At 41.5% G+C, this 21,704-nt stretch overlaps 1 protein-coding gene across 3 annotated transcripts in view; it reads right to left on the bottom strand.

The window, feature by feature from the left end:
• Window positions 1-1,469: 1,469 nt before the first annotated feature.
• The window catches only part of LOC135556148 (serine/threonine-protein kinase Nek7), a 134,039-nt gene continuing 113,804 nt past the window's right edge, over window positions 1,470-21,704 (bottom strand). For 2 of the 3 annotated variants that reach the window (XM_064989104.1, XM_064989103.1), the window contains exons 9-10: window positions 12,520-12,633; window positions 1,470-7,737 (exon numbers count right to left, since the gene is read on the bottom strand). In XM_064989104.1, the coding sequence (XP_064845176.1) occupies window positions 7,624-7,737; window positions 12,520-12,633 (228 nt within the window). In that variant the 3' untranslated portion in view covers window positions 1,470-7,623. The remainder of the gene's footprint in view (window positions 7,738-12,519; window positions 12,634-21,704) is intronic. The other variant, XR_010457953.1, reaches the window with a different exon arrangement.

Genomic DNA, 21,704 nt, shown 5'->3' with positions numbered 1-21,704 from the left:
ATCCTTGTTAGCGAGCATTTCTCATTTGACAAGCAGTGTACAGTATAAAGCATGTGACAGAATTTGATTGATTGTACAGTCAAAGGCATTCACTGATAGAATGATGTCTGAACGAGTTGAGCTTGTCTGTGATCTATCTTCATTCAAAAGAAGTGTATGCGGGCGGACATATTATCATCCAGACAATGTTGCAAAATACTTTTTACTTTATTGCATTCAGTTAGCATACAAAGCAATTATGATGCACATCTTGAAAGACAGCCATGAAATGTTCAAAAACATGTTTTTCTCCCCAATACTTCAATAAGAACTTCAGGGGGCTGTTAGGAATAATATACACTCCTCTACGTATTTATTTGGACAGTGAATCCAAAACTTTTAATTTGGTTTTATACTCCAGCATTTTGGACTTGAGATTAAATGTTTTATACGAGACGACAGTGCAGAATGCCACCGTTTATTTGAGGGTATTTTCATACATAGCGTTTTAGCGGCTAGACATGAATGCACTTATAGTATTCTAACCAATTCACTTACAGATGCACAAAGGTTCATGACCCAAAAACAAACCTCTCACCATTACCAATAACATGGGAGGTTAGCATAATTTTTTCAGGGGTGGGGGATATACTATTTATGCCTGTAACTTTCTCACTTATCAATATTCACAATTAATTAATGATTATCCCTAATCATGGTAGGATCCACATTAATGTAGAAGTTTTCAGAAACATATATTCTTATTTACAATTAAAGTGACTCACGTGACAACCATTAAACATTAATTTCTATTGGTCACAACATCATCCCAAACACAACCAAAACAAACAGCAAATGCATCCAACAAATGTGTAAAGTCACAAGCTTGATGCAGTCATTGCGTGTAGGGATATGGGACCAAATACTAAACATTTCTCTCATTGTAATACACTATAAGTGAATTTGTCCAAATACTTACTACACCTTCAAATGGGGGGGGGGGGGGACTAGATACACAAAGTGCTTTCATTTCTAAACAGTAAAAAAGAAGGATGAAAATATCCTCAAATAAAAAGGTGACATCATGTATTGTTGCCTCATAAAACATTTGATCTAAAATCCAAAAGCTAGAGTATAGAGCCAAATTAAAAGTTTTAGCTTCACTGTCCAAATAAATATGTAGGGGAGTGTAGTATACTCATCACACTACCAATGGACCAGAGGTCAATCACCCCTGAGAGCAATCTAATCGAGCGCAAGAACAGTGTGTGTGCGCCCTCAATGAGCATTAAAAAAAGAGCCTTGGTGCTTTCTTCCATACGACAACCTGTGAGTGTTTACAGGTTTAAAAAAATAATATTTTAAGGCAAGTACATTACTTAAAGTGATCCTGCAGAGGTTTTGTATAATTTCAGCCAGTATTTTTGAAAGTAGTGCTCACAAGCCAAAACGGATCCCGAAAATTGTGTACTATATCCTGTATTTTGTAGAAATGCTGTTTTTTTTGCAATTCATATATGTTACGAATTCAAATTTATACAATATCTTTTACGAATTTGTAAGCGCTTAAGATCCTAGAGTGCATCTTTAATCTTCTACAAAGCAATAGGAATAAATTATGTTTTTCTTTACCAAAACAAGAGCTGAAAGAAAAGCAAGGTGGTGGGGGGGTTATAGAATAAAACATTTAAAGACACTTGAATAAACTGTCAATCCTCTTAACTGTTATCTGATCAAATAAATACCATTTTACATTTGGTATAATCTTTGCTACAGTTTCCATAAACTGATGATGGCGCTGTGCAAAAGCCATTCTGATAGTAGGACATTATTGATAAGGCATGTATTGTAACTAACAAAACTCCCTTACTGTACAGCTAATTTTCCATTACAGACACTGAAAGATGAGTAGAGAAAGGCATCAAAGGTGTAATAATGGCGTGTACAGAGGACTGAGTTTGTAAAAGACAGAACTTGAATATTGAAATGGAATATAGCAAACAATCAGTTGGTGGGACATTGTGGAGAACTGTGGAAACAAAGAAAAACATCAGCAAGACGTGCAATGGAAATGAGTTGGATCCTGTACCTCCTGCATTGTATCACTGTTGTTCATTTCCCCAATCAAACAACGACAGACATCAGCACAAATGGTGATTTGATGTGTCAACGTGATCATTGTTAAACTTAGGCATCAGTTCAGTAAACCACCCTACCACCGATAAAAAACTAAAGCACACACAAAAACAAAACAAAATGGTTGATTACTAGCTATCCTATTTCAAATCTATAGGTGAGCCTACTCGTAAATCTAAGAGTGGGCTTATTTTAAAACTAAAATATAGGGTTGGGGTATTAGTTAGAATTATCACTAATATACTTTAACAGGCACTTCTGTTTTCATTTGTTTCTCATGTCATGGACTGCACTAACCAGACAAAGCTTTTATATTAGTTATTATTTCATTAACATTAAAATGAAATCAAATCAGAATGTATTGGTCACGTACACGGTCTATAGATGTTATCGCAAGTGCAAGAAAATGCTTATGTTTCTAGCTCCAACAGTGCAGCAATATCTAGCAATAAAATCTACATTACCAAGTCCATACATGTATAACCTTGCTGTTAACTAGCGACGTCTCTCTACCTACTGTACCTCATTCCTAGTTCTCGCACACTTGCGCGCTCTCTCTCGCTCACTACCCTGCTTTATGGTAAAATACATAGCACAATCCTTCCTGAAATACATTCACTGTCATATTACCATACCTTCCTATCAGTACCGGGGTAAAAAGTGCAACGCAGCAACATTTAACCATTAAAACACTTACATTTTTTTTCCTGTCTGGTTGTTGTTACGATTTAGAATCTAATCTACAGATAATCTACACTTAACAGTATTCTGTTCCTAAAATAACAATACACAACATTAATATTTTGCAGATTCTGCTGTGTGTGTTTGCATATAGTAGATATTCATTGATATTTATCAAAATACATCAGTAACACAGGTGTCAGCAGACTACTTAATGTTGAATCCTAACTTGAGATCCTAATCCTCTGAAAGTCCTCCTTCACCCCAGGGCAGGGCCAGGAGGGTACAACAGAAACATTGTAAGTTTCTTAACCGCAGCAATCTTTAAACACAACAGGAACAGAAAGAGGATATATCTGGGACACAGTGCATTCGGAAAGTATTCAGACCTCTTTACTTATTCTACATTTTGTTACGTTACAGTGTCATGCTGTTTATTATCTATGCATAGCCACTTTACCCCTAACTACATGTACAAATTACCTTGACTAGCCCTGTATCCCTGCACAACCTGCACATTGACTCGGTACCCCCTGTATACAGCCTCGTTATTGTTATTTTACTTTTTATTACATTTTTTACTAAAGTTTATTTAGTAAATATTTTCTTAACTCTATTTCTTGAACTGCATTGTTGGTTAAGGGCTTGTAACTAAGCGTTTCACAGTAAGCGTTTCACCTGTTGTAAACTAAGCGTTTCACCTGTTGTAAACTAAGCGTTTCACCTGTTGTAAACTAAGCGTTTCACCTGTTGTAAACTAAGCGTTTCACCTGTTGTAAACTAAGCGTTTCACCTGTTGTATTAGTCAAATGTGACACTTTTTTATTTTATTATAAAATGTATACAATTTTTTTCCTTCCCCAATCTACACACAATAACCCATAATGACAAAGCGAAACCAGTTTTTTAGACAAAATAAAAAACAGAAATACCTTATTTACATAAGTATTCAGACCAATTACTATGAGACTCGAAATTGAGCTCAGGTGCATCCTGTTTCCATTTATCCTTGATTTGTTCCTACAACTTGATTGGACTCTACCTGTGGTAAATTAAATGGATTGGACATGATTTGGAAATGCACACACTTGTCTATATAAGGTCCCACAGTTGACAGTGCATGGCAGAGCAAAAACCTAGCCAGGAGGTAGAAAGAGTTATCGGTAGAGCACCGAGACAGGATTGTGTCGAGACACAGATCTGGGGAAGGGTACCAACACATTTCTGCAGCATTAAAGGTCCCCAACAACAAAGTGGCCTCCATCATTCTCAAATGGAAGAATCTTGGAACCACCAATACTCTACCTAGAGCTGGCCACCCAATCGGGATAGAAGGGCCTTGGTCAGGGAGTTGACCAAGACCCCGAAGTTCACTCAGTGGAAATGGGAGTACTTTCTCTGCAGCCCTCCACCAAGCAGGCCTTCATGGTAGAGAGGCCAGATCGAAGCCACTCCTCAGTAAAAGGTGCATGACAGCCCACTTGGAGTTTGCCAAAAGACACCTAAAGGACTCGGACTATAAGAAACAAGATTCTCTGGTCTGATGAAACCAAGATTGAACTCTTTGGCCTGAATGCCAAATGTTACTTCTTGAGGAAACCAGGCACTGCTCATCACCTGGCCAATACCATCCCTATGGGTAAGCATGGTGGTGGCAGCATCATGCTGTGGGATGTTGTTCAGAGGGAGGGACTGGGAGACCAGTCAGGATCGAGGGAAAGATGAACGGAGCAAGAGATCCTTGATGAGAGAGATCCTTGATGAAAACCTGCTCCAGAGCGCTCAGGACCTCAGATGGGTGAAGGTTCACCTTCCAACAGGACAACGACCCGAAGCACACAGCCAAGACAACTCAGGAGTGGTCTCGGAACAAGTCTCAATGTCCTTGAGTGGCCCAGCCAGAGACCGGACTTCAAATCAAATCAATGAGCTGAAAACAACAAGTGTAGAACTTACCGTGAAATGCTTACTTACAAGCCCTTAACCAACAGTGCAGTTCAACAGTTAGAAAATAAAATAAAATAACAAAAGTAACACAATAACGAGGCTACCGGTTAGTTGAGGTCATTTGTACATGTAGGTAAGGGTGAAGTGACTATGCATAGATAATAAACAGCGAGTAGCAGCAGTGTACAAAACAAATGGGTCAATGTAATAGTCCGGTGGCTATTTGATTATTTTTTCAGCAGTCTTATAACTTGGGGGTAGAAGCTGTTGAGTCGTTTGGTCCGAGACATGGCGCTCCGTTAACGCTTGACGTGCGGTAGCAGAGAAAACAGTCTATGACTTGAGTGACTGAAGTCTCTGACAATTGTATGGGTTATGCTCTGACACTGCCTATTATATAGGTCCTGGATGGCAGGAATCTTGGCCCCAGTGATATACTGGGCCGTACGCACTACCATCTGTAGCACATTACGGTGAGATCCCCGAGCAGTTGCCATACCAGGCGGTGATGCAACCGGTCAGGATGCTCTCAATGGTGCAGCCGGAGAACTTTTTGAGAATCTGGGGACCCATGCCAAATCTTTTCAGTCTCCTGAGGGGGAAAAGGTTTTGTCGTGCCCTCTTCACGACTGTCTTGGTCTGTTTGGACCATGATAGTTCGTTGGAAATGTGGACACCAAGGAACTTGAAACTCTTCCCGCTCCACTACAGCCCGTTGATGTTAAGGGGGGCTTGTTCGGCCCGCCTTTTCCTGTCATCCACAATCAGCTCATTGTCTTGCTCACATTGAGAGAGAGGTTGTTGTCCTGGCACCACACTGCCAGTTCTCTGACCTCCTCCCTATAGGCTGTCTCATAGATGAACCCGGTCGAACAATTCTGGAGAGACCTGAAAATAGCTGTGCAGCGACACTCCCCATCCAACCTGACAGAGTTTGAGAGGATCTGAATGGGAAGACTCAAGGCTATAATCACTGCCAAAGGTGCTTCAACAAAGTACTGAGTAAAGGGTCTGAATATTTATCTCAATGTAATATTTCATATTATTATTATTATTTTTATACAGTTAAAGTCAGAAGTTTACATACACTTAGGTTGGAGTCATTAAAACTCATTTTCAACCACTCCACAAATTTCTTGTTAACAAACTATAGTTTCGGAAAGTCGGTTAGGACAACTACTTTGTGCATGACAAGTCATTTTTCAACAATTGTTTACAGACAGATTATTTCACTTATAATTCACTGTATCACAATTCCAGAGGGTCAGAAGTTTACATTCACGAAGTTGACTGTGCCTTTAAACAGCTTGGAAAATTCCAGAAAATGATGTCATGGCTTTAGAAGCTTCTGGTAGGCTAATTGACATCATTTGAGTAAATAGGAGGTATACCTGTGGATGTATTTCAAGGTCTACCTTCCAACTCAGTGCCTCTTTGCTTGACATCATGGGAAAATCAGCCAAGACCTCAGAAAGAAAATTGTAGACCTCCACAAGTCTGGTTATTCCTTGGGAGAAATTTCCAAACGCCTGAAGGTAACATGTTTATCTGTACAAACAATAGTACACGAGTATAAACACCATGGGACCATGCAGCCGTCATACCGCTGAGGAAGTAGACGCGTTCTGTCTCCTAGAGATGAACGTACATTGGTGCGAAAAGTGCAAATCAATCCCAGAACAGCAGCAAAAGACCTTGTGAAGATGCTGGAGGAAACAGGTACAAAAGTATCTATATCCACAGTAAAACGAATCCTATATCAACATAACCTGAAAGGCCGTTCGACAAGGAAGAAGCCACTGCTCCAAAACCGCCATAAAAAAAGCCAGACTATGGTTTGCAACTGCACATGGGGACAAAGACTGTACTTTTTGGAGAAATGTCCTCTGGTCTGATGAAACAAAAATAGAACTGTTTGGCCATAATGACCATCGTTAAGTTTGGAGGAAAAAGGGTGAGGCTTGCAAGCCAAAGAATACCATCCCCAACCGTGAAGCACAGGGGTGGCAGCATCATGTTGTTGGGGGTGCTTTGCTGCAGGAGGAACTGGTGTACTTCATAAAATAGATGGCAACATGAGGAAGGAAAAATATGTGGATATATTGAAGCAACATTTCAAGACATCAGTCAGGAAGTCAAAGCTTGGTCGCAAATGGGTCTTCCAAATTGACAATGACCCCAAGCATACTTCCAAAGTCGTGGCAAAATAGCGTAAGGACAACAACGTCAAGGTATTGGAGTGGCCATCACAAAGCCCTGACCTCAATCCCATAGAAAATTTGTGGGCAGAACTGAAAAAGCGTGTGTGAGCAAGGAGGCTACAAACCCTTATTGTGGGAAGCTTGTGGAAGGCTAGCCAAAACGTTTGACCCAAGTTAAACCATTTAAAAGCTGAAATAAATCACTCTACTATTATTCTGACATTTCACATTGTTAAAATAAAGTGGTGATCCTAACTGACCTAAGACAGGGAATTTTTACTCTGATTAAATGTCAGGAATTGTGAAAAACTGAGTTTAAATATACTTGGATAAGGTGTATGTAAACTTCCGACTTCAACTGTATGTCATTATGGGGTATTGTGTGTAGATTGATGAGGGGAAAAGACATTTAATCCATCTTAGGATAAGGCTGTAAAGTAGCAAAATGTGGAAAAAGTGAAGGGGTCTGAATACTTTACGAATGCACTGTACATAACCCCCTTCTCTTAAACAAAACACCTACATTACAGAACTTTTTCTTTTTTTGCAGAACTTCTCAATACATGATTGTGTGAAAGACAAGATCGGTGTCTGCCTGCCCTTATGTGGAAGCGAGGGATGAAAGGAGGAGGGAAGAGAGGAAGAGATGCGGGTCGTATTGTTATCTCCAGGTGTAGACTTAGCTGCCCTGCTGCGTCTGGCCGTGCATGTGTTTGGCGACGTCATACACATACATGATGTCCGGCCTCTTCTCTGGGTCGGGGTTAATACACATATCTACCACCTTCCTCAGCTAGATGGAGAGAGGAAGAAGAGGGAGAGAGGAGTGGAAAGAGACAGGGGGTGGGCAGAGAGAGGGAGCGAGAGAGAGATGGAGACAGAAAACAGAGAGAGGAAGACAGAGATATCAGCTATTAGACAGTATACTGAGAGACAGCACAAAGTGAGCCGCCTGTCTCGTGTTAAAAGAACATTCCAGACAAATGAACAAATCTAATGACAGAAACACACATCTCTCATTGTCACCCTCTTCCTGTTTCAATAGCAGCTAACAAGCTACAGGTGTTGTAACTAAATACAGCAGGGGGGGGGTAAGTATGTTAATTTCCCCACGGCCTTGTGAATCGACTTCCAGCCAACCTGAGAGAGAGAGACACACACACACACACGTGGCTTGCACATCGTCAAATCAGGCGGAGACATATGCACGTGTATTACATAAAGACACACACACCGTCTCGGAGACAGCCTTTACACTTGAAGCTGAGCGGAGCCACTGATTGGAGCAGATAGACGGTTCAGAGGTGGAACAGCGACCGCCATTATAAAAAAAAAATAAGGTAAAAAATTAAGATCAAAAGCGCCTGTGTAAGGTCACTATGGTAACCTCCTGCCAACTTCCTGGCTGCTGTTGCGTGGCGCTAGGCCCGGTGAGTCCTCGTCATGCAGTGTACGATGTGTGTCAAATCAAAAGGTATTCGTCACATGAGCCGAAAACAACTGGTGTAGACTTTATAGTGAAATGCTTGCATACGAGCCCTTCCCAACGATGCAGGGTTTAAAAATAATAATAAAAATAAAAAGTAACACGAGGAATACAATAAAATACACAAGAATGGAGCTATATACAGAGAGTATCAGTACCAGATCAATGTACAGAGGTATATGATATTTGAGGTAAACATGTACATGAAGACAGGGTAAAGTGACTAGGCATCAGGATAGATATTATTATTATTATTATTATTATTATTATTATTATTATTATTAAGAGTAAAATAAAGAACAGAGTAGCAGCTCAATAAAGAACAGTGTAAAAGTGAGTGTGTGTGCGAGCGTGTGTGTGATGCAAATGCAAACAGTCTTAGTCCCACAGAATGGAGAAAGAGAGGGATTAGCGATGAAGAGATTCAGATATGTAAAATACTGATTTGCCTTTTCGCAGCAGAGAGATGGAGGGGGGACGGAGGGATGGTGTCAGGTGGAGGGGGGAGAGAAGGGGGGAGCAAACCGAGGAGACAGTAAATGACACAACAAAGATGAGCAGCTGACAGTTTCCTGCCGATGCTTCAGGAGCATTGTTTATATCCAGACAGTCGCTGCAGGCAACACCCATCCCATCCCTCCATCTCCTTCTCCATATCTCGCTCTTTCCCTTCCCATCTCTCTCTTTCCTGAATGTGGTGATAGAGGGGTGATATGGGGGCTGGGTGGGGGAAGATGGGTAGCGACTAGCGAGACTCATGCACGCACGCACACACACTATAGGCAGAAACTTAAGCTGGAAGTTCCCTTGGTAAGAACTGTTCAATGTTGCTCTGACCAATTAGAATCTATGCTTCAAGATTATTTTGATCACGCGGACTGGGAAATGTTCCGGGTCGCCTCTGGGAATTGTATTGACGTATACACGGACTCGGTGCCTGGGTTAATCAGGAAATGGATAGAGGATGTTGTTCCTACTGTGATGATTAAAACTTATGCAAACCAAAAAAAAACATGGATAGGTGGCAGCATTCGTGCAAAACTGAAAGAGCGAACCAACACATTTAACCATGGCAAGGTGACTAGGAACATGGACGTGTACAAACAGACCATCTATGTCCTCCGTAAGGCAATCAATGAGGCAAAACAACAGTACAGGGACAAAGCTGAGCCGCAATTTAACGGCTCCTACACAAGACGCATGTGGAAGGGAGTCCAGAAACCACAACTCCTCGCTCCTGGACAAGCTAAACACCTTTGCCCGCTTTGAGGGAAAAAAACACGGAGCTGACGACGCGGGCCCCCACCGCTCACGAGGACTCTGTGCCCCCGATCTCCGTGGCCAACGTAAGACATAAAGCGTGTTCACCTTCGCAAAGCTTCCAAGCAGCATCCTCAGAGCATGTGCAGACCTGCTGGTGTGATGCTTGGCATTCAAGCCAAAAAGTTCAACCTTGGTTTCATCAGACCAGACAATCTTGTTTCTCATGATCTGAAAGTCTTTAGGTGCCTTTCGGCAAACTCCAAGCGGGATGTCATGTGCCTTTTACTGAAGAGTGGCTTCCATCTGGCCACTTTACCTATAAAGGTTTGATTGGTGGAGTGCTGCAGAGATGGTTGTCCTTCTGTAAGGTTCTCCCATCTCCACAGAGGAACTCTGGAGCTCTGTCAGAGTGACCATCAGGTTTTTGGTCACCTCCCTGGCCCTTCTCCCCCAATTGCTCAGTTTGGCAGGCCACACAGTTCTAGGAAGAGTCGTGGTGGATCCAAACTTCTTCCACTTAAGAATGATGGGGGACACTGTTCTTGGGGATCTTCAATGGTGCAGAAATGTTTTGGTACCCTTCCCCAGATCTACGGACAATCCCTTCGACTGCATGGCTTGGTTTTTGCTCTGACATGCACTGTCAACTGTGGGATCTTATATAGACAGCTGTGTGCCTTTCCAAATCATGTCCAATCAATTGAATTTACCACCGGGGGACTCCAATCAATTTGTAGATACAGCTCAAGGATGATCAATGGAAACAGGATGCAACTGAGCTTAATTTCAAGTCTCATAGCAAAGGGTCTGAATACATACTTATGTAAATAAGATGGTCACTGGACCAAAAAATAAATATACATTTATTCAATTCCAAAAATGTATTTTGCCTATTGCTTGCCTTCAACATTTAATAAATCAATTGATCTAAATCAACTACATTTCCCTAACAAAAAAATACACCTACCCCCTACAAATGTCAATTCATTATAACCCACATATGAATTAACAAGAGACGTGCTGTAGCCTGCACATAGACTACATAAGGCAAAATGTAGGTACAGTACTGCATTGTATATTAAATCACCACTTCCAGTTGCCCCCTGGCGGTGACTCTAAATATTTTGTCAGATATTCAAATCCTCCTGTTAAAGGATTTTTTCCCTCATGCAATGAAAAGTGTCAAATTAAGATCCGACATCTGTATAGTTGGATCTACAGTGAGGTCTGAAATTATGTATATGAAAAATGTATATTGTTGGCAAAAATAAAATTGGGGAAATTATATTATTGTTTACGTATACAATTGCTCAGAGAAGTAATATATATTTTAGGGGTCAAAGATAGGGGTCAAGATTATTGACACCCCTGTTTGGAATACCTTTCAAAACACCACCTTGTGAGGATAATGGCACTGGGCCTTTTTCTAAAATGTTTGATGAGTTGGAGAACACATTGGGAGGGATCTTAGACCATTACTCCTCACAGAATACGTCCAGATTCTTGATATCCTCTGTGCTTATGTACTGCCCTCTTCAATTCAAACCACATATTTTTAATGGGTTTAAAGTCCAGAGACTGAGACATGCCATTGCAAAATTTCCCAAAAGCATCTGTAGGCTAAGTTCATTGTTAGAACCTTCGTAGGAGCACCGTTATATCGCCGAGCTGTTCACAAAACCATTGCATTAACGTTGCTCTTGAAAACGCTCGTAATCTAACGCCTGCCTCGGACCACTCGTGGAACAGCTAATTTTGTCATTAGATGTTTTTTTTTGTCCATCAGCATCACTTCATGCACAGACAATCTCCACTAAACATACAATAACATGGTTTATGTCTTTCTGTCCTCACCGATAACCTCCGAACAAAGTTGACTAAAATACAAAGTTGCCAATGTCTGCGCAATTGATACAAACAAGCGACATATAAAAACATACTTCAAATAAAAACTGAGATGACTGCATTAAAATATAAATACAGTAGGCTATAGGCCTATTTTAATAAAATTGAAATACCTTTCATGTTCAGGGTTCTATTTTGCTACTTGTAGGCTACCGTCAATAATATGTCCCTATATATTTCACGCTGTGCAGCCTAGCATGTGCGCAATGAGGTGCCAAATCTCGATTTAGTGCATGATTCTGGGAAGACATTACAATATTTGCAGCCTTAGGTAATATCTTTCTAGGAGCTGATCTGTCATCAGTATGGTGCAATAATTCTAATGTTAAGGTCAGATTTGAATGGAAAGCAGACCCGAAGGCAGCGTTGCCTTTCGACCCTATCAGATTCGACACAAGCCTCAACGACACACTTAGAAAACGATCTCTCTGCGTGGTGTTCTGGGAAAGATGCATCGTTAAAAACACTCCTAAGCCTATGTATCTTTCACTATCGGGAATCCGGGCCCTGGAAGGATTCTGTACGGAGGAATTGTCTAAGATCCCCCCCCCCAATGTGTTCTCCAACTCATTTTAGAAAAAGGCTCAGTGCCATTATCCTCACAAGAAAATATATATTGTATTGAAAGGTATTGAAAACAGGGGTGTCAATAAATTTGACCCCTTGCTTTTTTGAAGAAAATAACAGTATTACTTGTTAAACACAATCGTTCTCCAAGCAATTGCATTAGTATAAAATAATATAATTTACAAAATGTTGTATACAACATAGCTCAATACTTGAATTAAACAGTCATTTCTGCTCATCTTTATCAAGGGTGTCAATAACTCCAGACCCCACAGTATGATGAGGTGATTTGGGGGTGAGAGAGAGGGAGAGGTGGTAGGGTGAAAGAGGGCAAAGTGAGTGTTGAAGCGGTACCTCTTCAGAGTAGTGGTCGGAAGGGAGCGGAGGGTAGTCACACTGCTCTATCTTCTTACACAGAGAGTACAGGTTCATCTTATCGCCATAGAATGGGCTCTGGAGAGCTGCCATCTAAGGGAGGCAGAGAGAGATAATTTAGTGACACACATTTTCTGTTTAGTGGAAGACAAACAACACACTACTGAAACACTACAACACTATCTGAATGTGGCCTTCTCAATGACCATTGGACTTAAAGGGATACCTCAGGATTCTGGCAATGAGGACCTTTATTTACTTCCCCAGATCTAGATGAACTTGAGCATGCCATTTTTATCTCTGTTTCCAGTATGAAGACTGTAGCCACAAAGAGGATGAATAGTGGCGGAGAGGGGAAGGAGGCTATAGGGAGGGTGGAGAAAGGGGGAGGCAGGGAAGAGCTAGGAGAGGAGAGGCAGACATTAGCAGAAGTAGCCAGCCATTGAGACTGGTGTCACTTTTATTCCAGATGTTACGCTCTCTCTCCCCCTGTCCTCTCTCTTCCTCACACCAGCTTTATAATTTACCACCCCTTAATCAAGCAACTGGAAAATTGCCCAGCAATGAGGGGAGGATAGAAAACAAGACACATTGCTTCCATTGAAGCAGTTACTATACCCCTCTCTCCATCCCTTGGCCCGTCCCTTCATCTCAGAGTGCCAACAGGAGGAGATAAAATAGAGATCAGGGAGCCCAATGAGTGGTGGATATTGTTAAGACAGCCTCTGTCACATCGGCCAATGAGAAATAAGGATGATTGTGCTAGAATCTCAGCAGGAAGTCTCTCCCCTGGACATTCCCCCCGCTGCACCATCACTTACCCACACTAGCACATTGTGTGGGTCAGGGGGATATGTAGGGTTACTGCATGTATTCCGAGAGAGAGAGAGAGAGCGAGCGAGCTAATGAGAGAGAGAGGAGAAAGAGAGAGAAAAACAGAGAAAGGAGGGGGAGGCAGGCAGCAGCTGTAGCCAGTAAAGGGTTAAACAAGGACCATGGTATTTTCCTGAATCTTCTTCTTTTGACAGATGAAAAATGTCAACTGTCCTGTTTGTATTTGGGAATTTTTGCACTATTCATCTGGTTCATTAATGTCTGCTACTCCTGGCCCCTGACAGCTGCCGGCCCTGCACACACACAAACACACAGGCTCATTTCAGGTTGGGCGAAATGATTGACTCGCTCTATGACCTCCGGGGGCCTGTGTGTGTGTGTGTGTGTAGGAAGGAGGGGGGGTCAGCTCATTGGTATTCCAGGGTCGTCTTCCTCACACGCACGCCTGCTGTCTGTCTGTCTAAGGGGCTGCTAGTGGCACGCACACATACACACACAAACACCTCAATTTCTCTCTCGCTGGTTCTTTGCCTCCTCCTCTACCCTCTAGCTGTCCAGTGTATGTGTGTTCGTGTGTGTCCTCTATAGTTCAGCTTGTGTGTAAGCATGAGGCCCTAGCCGTGTTAAAGAGAATGTATAAGGAGGTCTAGCTTCTCTTAATGAATATTGATCCCTCTGCATTAATCCCTCTCTATTATCTATCTAGCTCTCCCCCTCTCCCTCCTGACTCAACTGTTGTAAAGAACTACATTTCAGATGCAATCACTTTATTTTTCATTTTTCTTTCTTTATTTCCGTAGTCATAGAACATGACAAATTATGTGGGAAAACAGAACGTTTATGTCTGTTAATCTGCTGTATTAACGTACTGTATAAATTATTGCAGGCCGAGCTGAGAGAGGGAAAGGGAGATCATGTAAGTGTGCACAAGCACACAAATTAATTCACTAAGCAATGACATTAAACTCTGACAGTAGGGAGAGGAGTAGGGAGAGCAGGAACAAAAGTAAAGCTCAGTGGATAACTAACACTGGAATACTATATGAAGTATTTCTAAATATATGTTAAAAGTTAAAGTGAAATGAAGTTCACGTGAAATTAAACTGTTTACAGCAGACCTACGCGGGTGCTTTTAAAGACTTATAGCTGTTATCTAAAATGAACTTACTATGACTGATATATTAAAATGTTTTATTTAACTAGGCAGGTCAGTTAAGAACAAATTCTTATTTACAATAACGGCCTACCCCGGGCCAAACCAGGACAATGCTGGGCCAATTGTGCGCCGCCCTATGGGATTCACCAATCATGGCCGGAATCAGGGACTGTAATGACGCCTCTTGCACTGAGATGCAGTGCCTTAGATTGCTCCGCCACTCGGGAGACAGATGTATAGATACAACAAGGACATGGAAGATCTCTTAACTTCTTTGGGGTAGGGGGCAGTATTTTCACGCCCGGATGAAAAGCGTGCCCAGAGTAAACTGCATGCTACTCAGGCCCAGATGCTAGGATATGCAGATTATATTTAGATAGAAAACACTCTGAAGTTTCTAAAACTGTTTGAATGATCTCTGTGAGTATAACAGAACTCATACGGCAGGCAAAAATCTGAGAAAAATCCAACCAAGTGGGAAATCTGAGGTTTGTAGGTTTTCAAGTCTAAGCCTGTCCATATTATCATATTGCACTTCCTAAGGCTTCCACTAGATGTCAACAGTCTTTCAAACCTTGTTTCAGGCTTCTACTGTGAAGTAGCTCCGTTCCCTTTCATTTCATTTCTGAAGACAAAGGAATTCTCCGGTTGAAACATTGAAGATTTATGATAAAAACATTCTAAAGATTGATTATATACATCGTTTGACATGTTTCTACGAACTGTAATATAACGTTTTTGACTTTGTCTGGACCTAGTGCCTGCGCATTTGGAGTACTGTACTAAATGCGCAAACAGAAAGGAGGTATTTGGACATAAATGATGGACTTTATCGAACAAAACTAACATTTATTGTGAAACTGGGATTCCTGGGAGTGCATTCTGGTGAAGATCATCAAAGGTAAGTGAATATTTATAATGCTATTTCTGACTTTTGTTGACTCCATAACATGGCGGGTATCTGTATTGCTTGTTTTGGTCTCTGAGCGCTGTACTCAGATTATTCCATGGTGTGCTTTTTCCGTAAAGCTTTTTTGAAATCTGACACAGCAGTTGCATTAAGGAGAAGTATATCTTTAATTCCATGCATAACACTTGAATTGTCATCAACATTTATGATGAGTATTTCTGTAAATTGACAAGGCTCTCTGCACTTTCACTGGATGTTTTGGAGGCAAAACGTATACAGAGATTTTTGGATATAAATATGAAATTTATCAAACAAAACATACATGTATTGTGTAACATGAAGTCCGATGAGTGACATCTGATGAAGATCAAAGGTTAGTGATTAATTTTCTCTATTTCTACTTTTTGTGACTCCTCTCTTTGGCTGGAAAAATGGCTGTGTATTTTTGTGACTAGGTACTGACCTAACATAATCGCATGGTATGCTTTTGTCATAAAGCCTTTTTGAAATTGGACACTGTGGTGGGATTAACAACAAGCTTATCTTTAAAATGGTGTATAATACATGTATGGTTGAGGAATTTTAATTATGAGATTTCTGTTGTTTGAATTTGGCGCCCTGCACTTTCACTGGATGTTGGTCAGGTGGGACATTAGCGTCCCACATACCCTAGAGAGGTTAACAATCTTTAGCATGTTCTCATCTTGTATTTGTCCCATTTAAAAGGTCATACACCCAGTGGCATAAAGCTATATGGGGAGGAAAGTGAGGGGAGAGTGGTTTCAAACAGAAACATGTGATCCAACAGAGAGAGACATCAATACTTAAACTGGTTCATGTTGACGGTAAAACTTTAAAACCTCTTAAGGATTAGCCCCTTTTTTTCCTAATTTTCAATCTAAAATGACATACCCAAATCGAACTGTCTGTAGCTCAGGACCTGAAGCAAGGATATGCAAATTTGTGATACCATTTGAAAGGAAACACTTTGAAGTTTGTGGAAACGTTAAATTAATATAGGAGAACATAACACATTAGATCTGGTAAAATATAATACAAAGAAAAAAACATGCGTTTTCCAAAAAATTGTTGGTTCCATCATCTTTCAATTGCAAGAGAAATGCCATTATATCACTTAGGAGTCTTGGCGCAAATTTAGATTTTGGCCACTAGATGGCAGTAGTGTATGTGTAAACCATTAGACTGATCCAATGAACCTTTGCATTACTGTTCAAAATGTTGTATCATGTCTGCCCAAATGTATCGAATTAGTCAACTGATACATTTTTATACTATACAGAACATACAGAAATGATATGGTCATAAAAAAATTACGTTTACACACTCCCAGGAATGTCATAAATGATGGCTAATTAGCTTCCCTACAGAAAAGACACTCACCTTCATACAGCTAAATGGGGGGTTCAAACTGTAGAACCCAGTTCCTACATTTTAATATAAAATTATATTTTATCAAACAAAACTATGCTGCATTGTATCTCTGGGACCCTCAGGATGACATATCAGAGCAAGATTACTGAATGCGAGTACATTGTTTACCTTCAGAAGTAAATAACCAGTTGACATGATAACAGTTTTCTGTTGTTGTGCACTCTCCTCAAACCATAGCATGATATTTTTTTCACTGTAATAGCTACTGTAAATTGGACATTGCGGTTAGATTAACAAGAATGTAAGCTTTCTGCCCATATAAAACATGTCTATGTCCAGGGAAATGTTCTTGTTACTTACAAAGTCATGCTAATCACATTAGTGCACATTAGAGACGACCAAGAGTTAGCGATGGGAGAGTTGGAGATTAACAGGGAGGGTAGGACAGAGAGGAAACTTTTTCTTGTGTGTGAGCCGAAAATGCTAACTTGAGGTCAAATCAAATCAAATGTTATTTGACACATGACCAAATACAACATGTGTTGACCTTTCAGTGAAATGCTTATTTACAAGCCCTTAACCAACAACGCAGTTTTAAGAAAAATATTTTTATTTCTTTATTTTTTTGTAACAAATAATTAAAGAGCAGCAGTAAAATAACAATAGCGAGGCTATATACAGGGGGTACCGGTACAGAGTCAAGGCAAGTCTGGGTAGCCATTTGATTAGATGTTTAGGAGTCTTTATGGCTTGGTGTTAGAAGCTGTTTAGAAGCCTCTTGGACCTAGACTTGGCGCTCCGGTACAGCTTGCCATGCGATAGCAGAGAGAACAGTCACGACTAGGGTGGCTGGAGTCTTTGACAATTTTAAGGGCCTTCCTCTGACCTACCCCGCCTTGTATAGAGGTCCTGGATGGCAGGAAGCTTTGCCCCAGTGATGTACTGGGCCATTCTCACTACCCTTGCGGTCGTAGACCAAGCAGTTGCCATACCAGGCAATGACGCAACCAGTCAGGCTGCTCTTGATGATGCACCTGTAGACACTTGAGGATCTGAGGACCCATTTGTCTTGATCACGCAGAGTTAAGTTAGCCTTTATTTATCAAGGCAAGTCAGTTATGAACAAATTCATATTTACAATGATGGCCTACTGGGGAACAGTGGGTTAACTGCCTTGCTCAGGGGTAGAACGGCATATTTTTACCTTGTCAGCTCGGGGATTCGATACAGCAACCTTTTGGTTAATGGCCCAACACTAACCACTAGGCTACCTGCCGTCCCAATGGAGAGGTTGAGGGAGAGGTTGTTGTCCTTGCACCACATGGTCAGGACTCTGACCTCCTCCCTATAGGCTGTCTCGTCGTTGTCGATGATCAGGCCTACAACTCGTCTCATCAGCAAATTTAATTACGGTGTTGGAGTCGTGCCTGGCTGTGCAGTCATGAGTGAGCTGGGAGTACAGTAGGGGACTGAGCACGCACCTCTGAGGGGCCCTCGTGTTGACGATCAGAGTAGGCAGATGTGTTGTTTACCTACCCTTACCACCTGGGGGCGGTCCGTCAGGAAGTCCAGAATCCAGTTGCAGAGGGATGTGTTTAGTCCCAGGGTCCTTAGCTTTGTGATGAGCTTGGGGGCAGTATGGTGTTGAACGCTGAGCTATAGTCAATGAATAGCATTCTCACATAGGTGTTCCTTTTGTCCAGGTGGAAAAGGGCAGTGTGGAGTACAATAATGATTGCATCATCTGTGGAACTGTTAGGGGGTTATGCAAATTGGAGTGGGTCGAGGGTTTCTGGGATAATGGTGTTGATGTGAGCCATGTCCAGCCATTCAAAGCACTTGGCTACAGACATGAGTGCTATGGGTCGGTAGTCATTTAGGCAGGTTACCTTAGTGTTCTTGGGCATAGGGACTATGGTGGTCTGCTTGAAACATGTTGGTAATACAGACTCAGACAGGGAGAAATTGAAAATGTCAGTGAAGACAGTTGGTTAGCGCATGCTTGGAGTACATGTCCAGGCAACCCGTCTGGCCCTGCGGCCTTTTGAATGTTGACCTGTTTAAAGGTCTTACTCACATCGGCTGCGGAGAGAGTGATCACACAGTCATCCGGAACATCTGCTGCTCTCATGCATATTGTTACTTGCCTTAACCTCTTGATGTTAGGGGGCAGTATTTTCATTTTTGGAAGAAAAAAAACCTTCCCGTTTTAAACGGGATATTTTGTCAGGAAAATATGTTGTATTACAAAAAAGTAACGTTGTATTACAAAAGTAGTTTGAAATATTTTGGCAAAATTAATAGGCAACTTTTGAAATATTTTGGCAAAATTTATAGGCAACTTTTGAAATATTTTGTAGTGAATGTGTTTTTCTAAGCAGTTTTTTTATGGATCAAACAGGCTTTAAAAATGGACATTTTCGATATATATGGACGGAATTAATCGTACAAAAGGACCAATTGTGATGTTTATGGGACATATTGGAGTGCCAACAAAAGCTCGTCAAAGGTAATGCATATTTTATATTTTATTTCAGCGTTTTGTGTAGTGCCTGCTACGCTAGCTCTTTTGTTTACTACTGGTTCAGATGGGTGCATGCTATCAGATAATAAATTCTTATGCTTTCCCAAAAATAATTTTAAAAATCTGACATGTTAGTTGGATTCACAATGAGTTTAGCTTTAATTGAGTATCTTACATGATTACGTGATTTAATGAAAGTTTGAATTTTATAACATTTTATTTGATTCTGGCGCTCTGCATTTCCCCTGGCAATTGGCCAGTTGAGACGCTAGCGTCTCCTGAGGTCGACCGATTTATCGGAATGGCAAATTAATTATGGCCGATTTCTTCATAATCGGAAATCTGTATTTTTGGACGACGATTTTTTCACTTTTTTTTTACACCTTTATTTAACGAGGCAAGTCAGTTAAGAACAAATTCTTATTTTAGATGATGGCCTAGGAACGGTGGGGTGGGTTAACTGCCTTGTTAAGGGGCAGAAAGACAGATTTTTACCTTGTCAGCTCTGGGTTTCAATCCTGCAACCTTACGGTTAACTGGTCCAACACTCTAACCACCTGCCTCTCATTGCACTCTACGAGGAGCCTGCCTGTTACGCGAATGCAGTAGAAGCCAAGGTAGGTTGCTAGCTAGCATTAAACTTATCTTATAATAAACAATCTATCATAATCACTAGTTAACTACACATGGTTGATGATATTACTAGTTCATCTAGCATGTCCTGCGTTGCATATAATCGATGAAACGCTGGAGGATGATTTAACAAAAACGCATTTGCGAAAAAAGCATGATCGTTGGACGACTGTACCTAACCATAAACACCAAAACCTGCATATTTAGCTAAAAGAAATCCAGGTTAACAGGCAATATTAACCAGGTGGAATTGTGTCACTTCTCTTGCGTTGCACGCAGAGTCAGGGTATATGCAACAGTTTGGGCAGCCTGGCTCATTGCGAACTAATTTGCCAGAATTTTACATAATTATCAAATCAAATTTTATTTGTCACATTCACATGGTTAGCAGATGTTAATGCAAGTGTAGCGAAATGCTTGTGCTTCTAGTTCCGACAATACAGTAATAACCAACAAGTAATCTAACTAACAATTCCAAAACTACTGACTTATACACACAAGTGGAGGGGGATAAAGAATATGTACATGAAGATATATGAATGAGTGATGGTACAGAGCGGCATAGGCAAGATACAGTAGATGGTATCGAGTACATTATATACATATGAGATGAGTATGTAAACAAAGTGGCATAGTTAAAGTGGCTAGTGATACATGTATTACATAAAGAAAAATTATATTAGGTAGCATTGTTTAAAGTGGCTAGTGATATATTTTACATAATTTCCCATCAAGTCCCATTATTAAAGTGGCTGTGTTGGCAGCAGCCACTCAATGTTAGTGGTGGTTGTTTAACAGTCTGATGGCCTTGAGATAGAAGCTGTTTTTCAGTCTCTTGGTCCCAGCTTTAATGCAACTGGACTGACCTCGCCTTCTGGATGATATTGGGGTGAACAACAGGCAGTGGCTCGGGTGGTTGTTGTCCTTGATGATCTTTATGGCCTTCCTGTAACATCGGGTGGTGTAGGTGTCCTGGAGGGCAGGTAGTTTGCCCCCGGTGATGCGTTGTGCAGACCTCACTACCCTCTGGAGAGCCTTACGGTTGTGGGCGGAGCAGTTGCCGTACCAGGCAGTGATACAGCCCGCCAGGATGCTCTCGATTGTGCATCTGTAGAAGTTTGTGAGTGCTTTTGGTGACAAGCTGAATTTCTTCAGCCTCCTGAGGTTGAAGAGGCGCTGCTGCGCCTTCTTCACGATGCCGTCTGTGTGGGTTGACCAATTCAGTTTGTCTGTGATGTGTATGCCGAGGAACTTACTACCCTCTCCACTACTGTTCCATCGTTGTGGATAGGGGGGTGTTCCTTCTGCTGTTTCCTGAAGTCCACAATCATCTCCTTAGTTTTGTTGACATTGAGTGTGAGGTTATTTTCCTGAGGGCCCTCACCTCCTCCCTGTAGGCCGTCTCGTCGTTGTTGGTAATCAAGCCTACCACTGTTGTGTCGTCCGCAAACTTGGTGGTTGAGTTGGAGGCGTGCGTGGCCACGCAGTCGTGGGTGAACAGGGAGTACAGGAGAGGGCTCAGAACGTACCCTTGTGGGGCCCCAGTGTTGAGGATCAGCGGGGTGGAGATGTTGTTGCATTCCCTCACCACCTGGGGGCGGCCCGTCAGGAAGTCCAGTACCCTGTTGCACAAGGCGGGGTCGAGACCCAGGGTCTCGAGCTTGATGACGAGCTTGGAGGGTACGACGGTGTTAAATGCCGAGCTGTAGTTGATG

The sequence above is a fragment of the Oncorhynchus masou genome, chromosome 15 (genome assembly GCF_036934945.1).
Source record: "Oncorhynchus masou masou isolate Uvic2021 chromosome 15, UVic_Omas_1.1, whole genome shotgun sequence".
Lineage (NCBI taxonomy): Eukaryota > Metazoa > Chordata > Actinopteri > Salmoniformes > Salmonidae > Oncorhynchus > Oncorhynchus masou.
The sequence above is the reverse complement of the archived record's forward strand: the minus strand, read 5'-3'. Positions and strand labels throughout refer to the sequence as shown.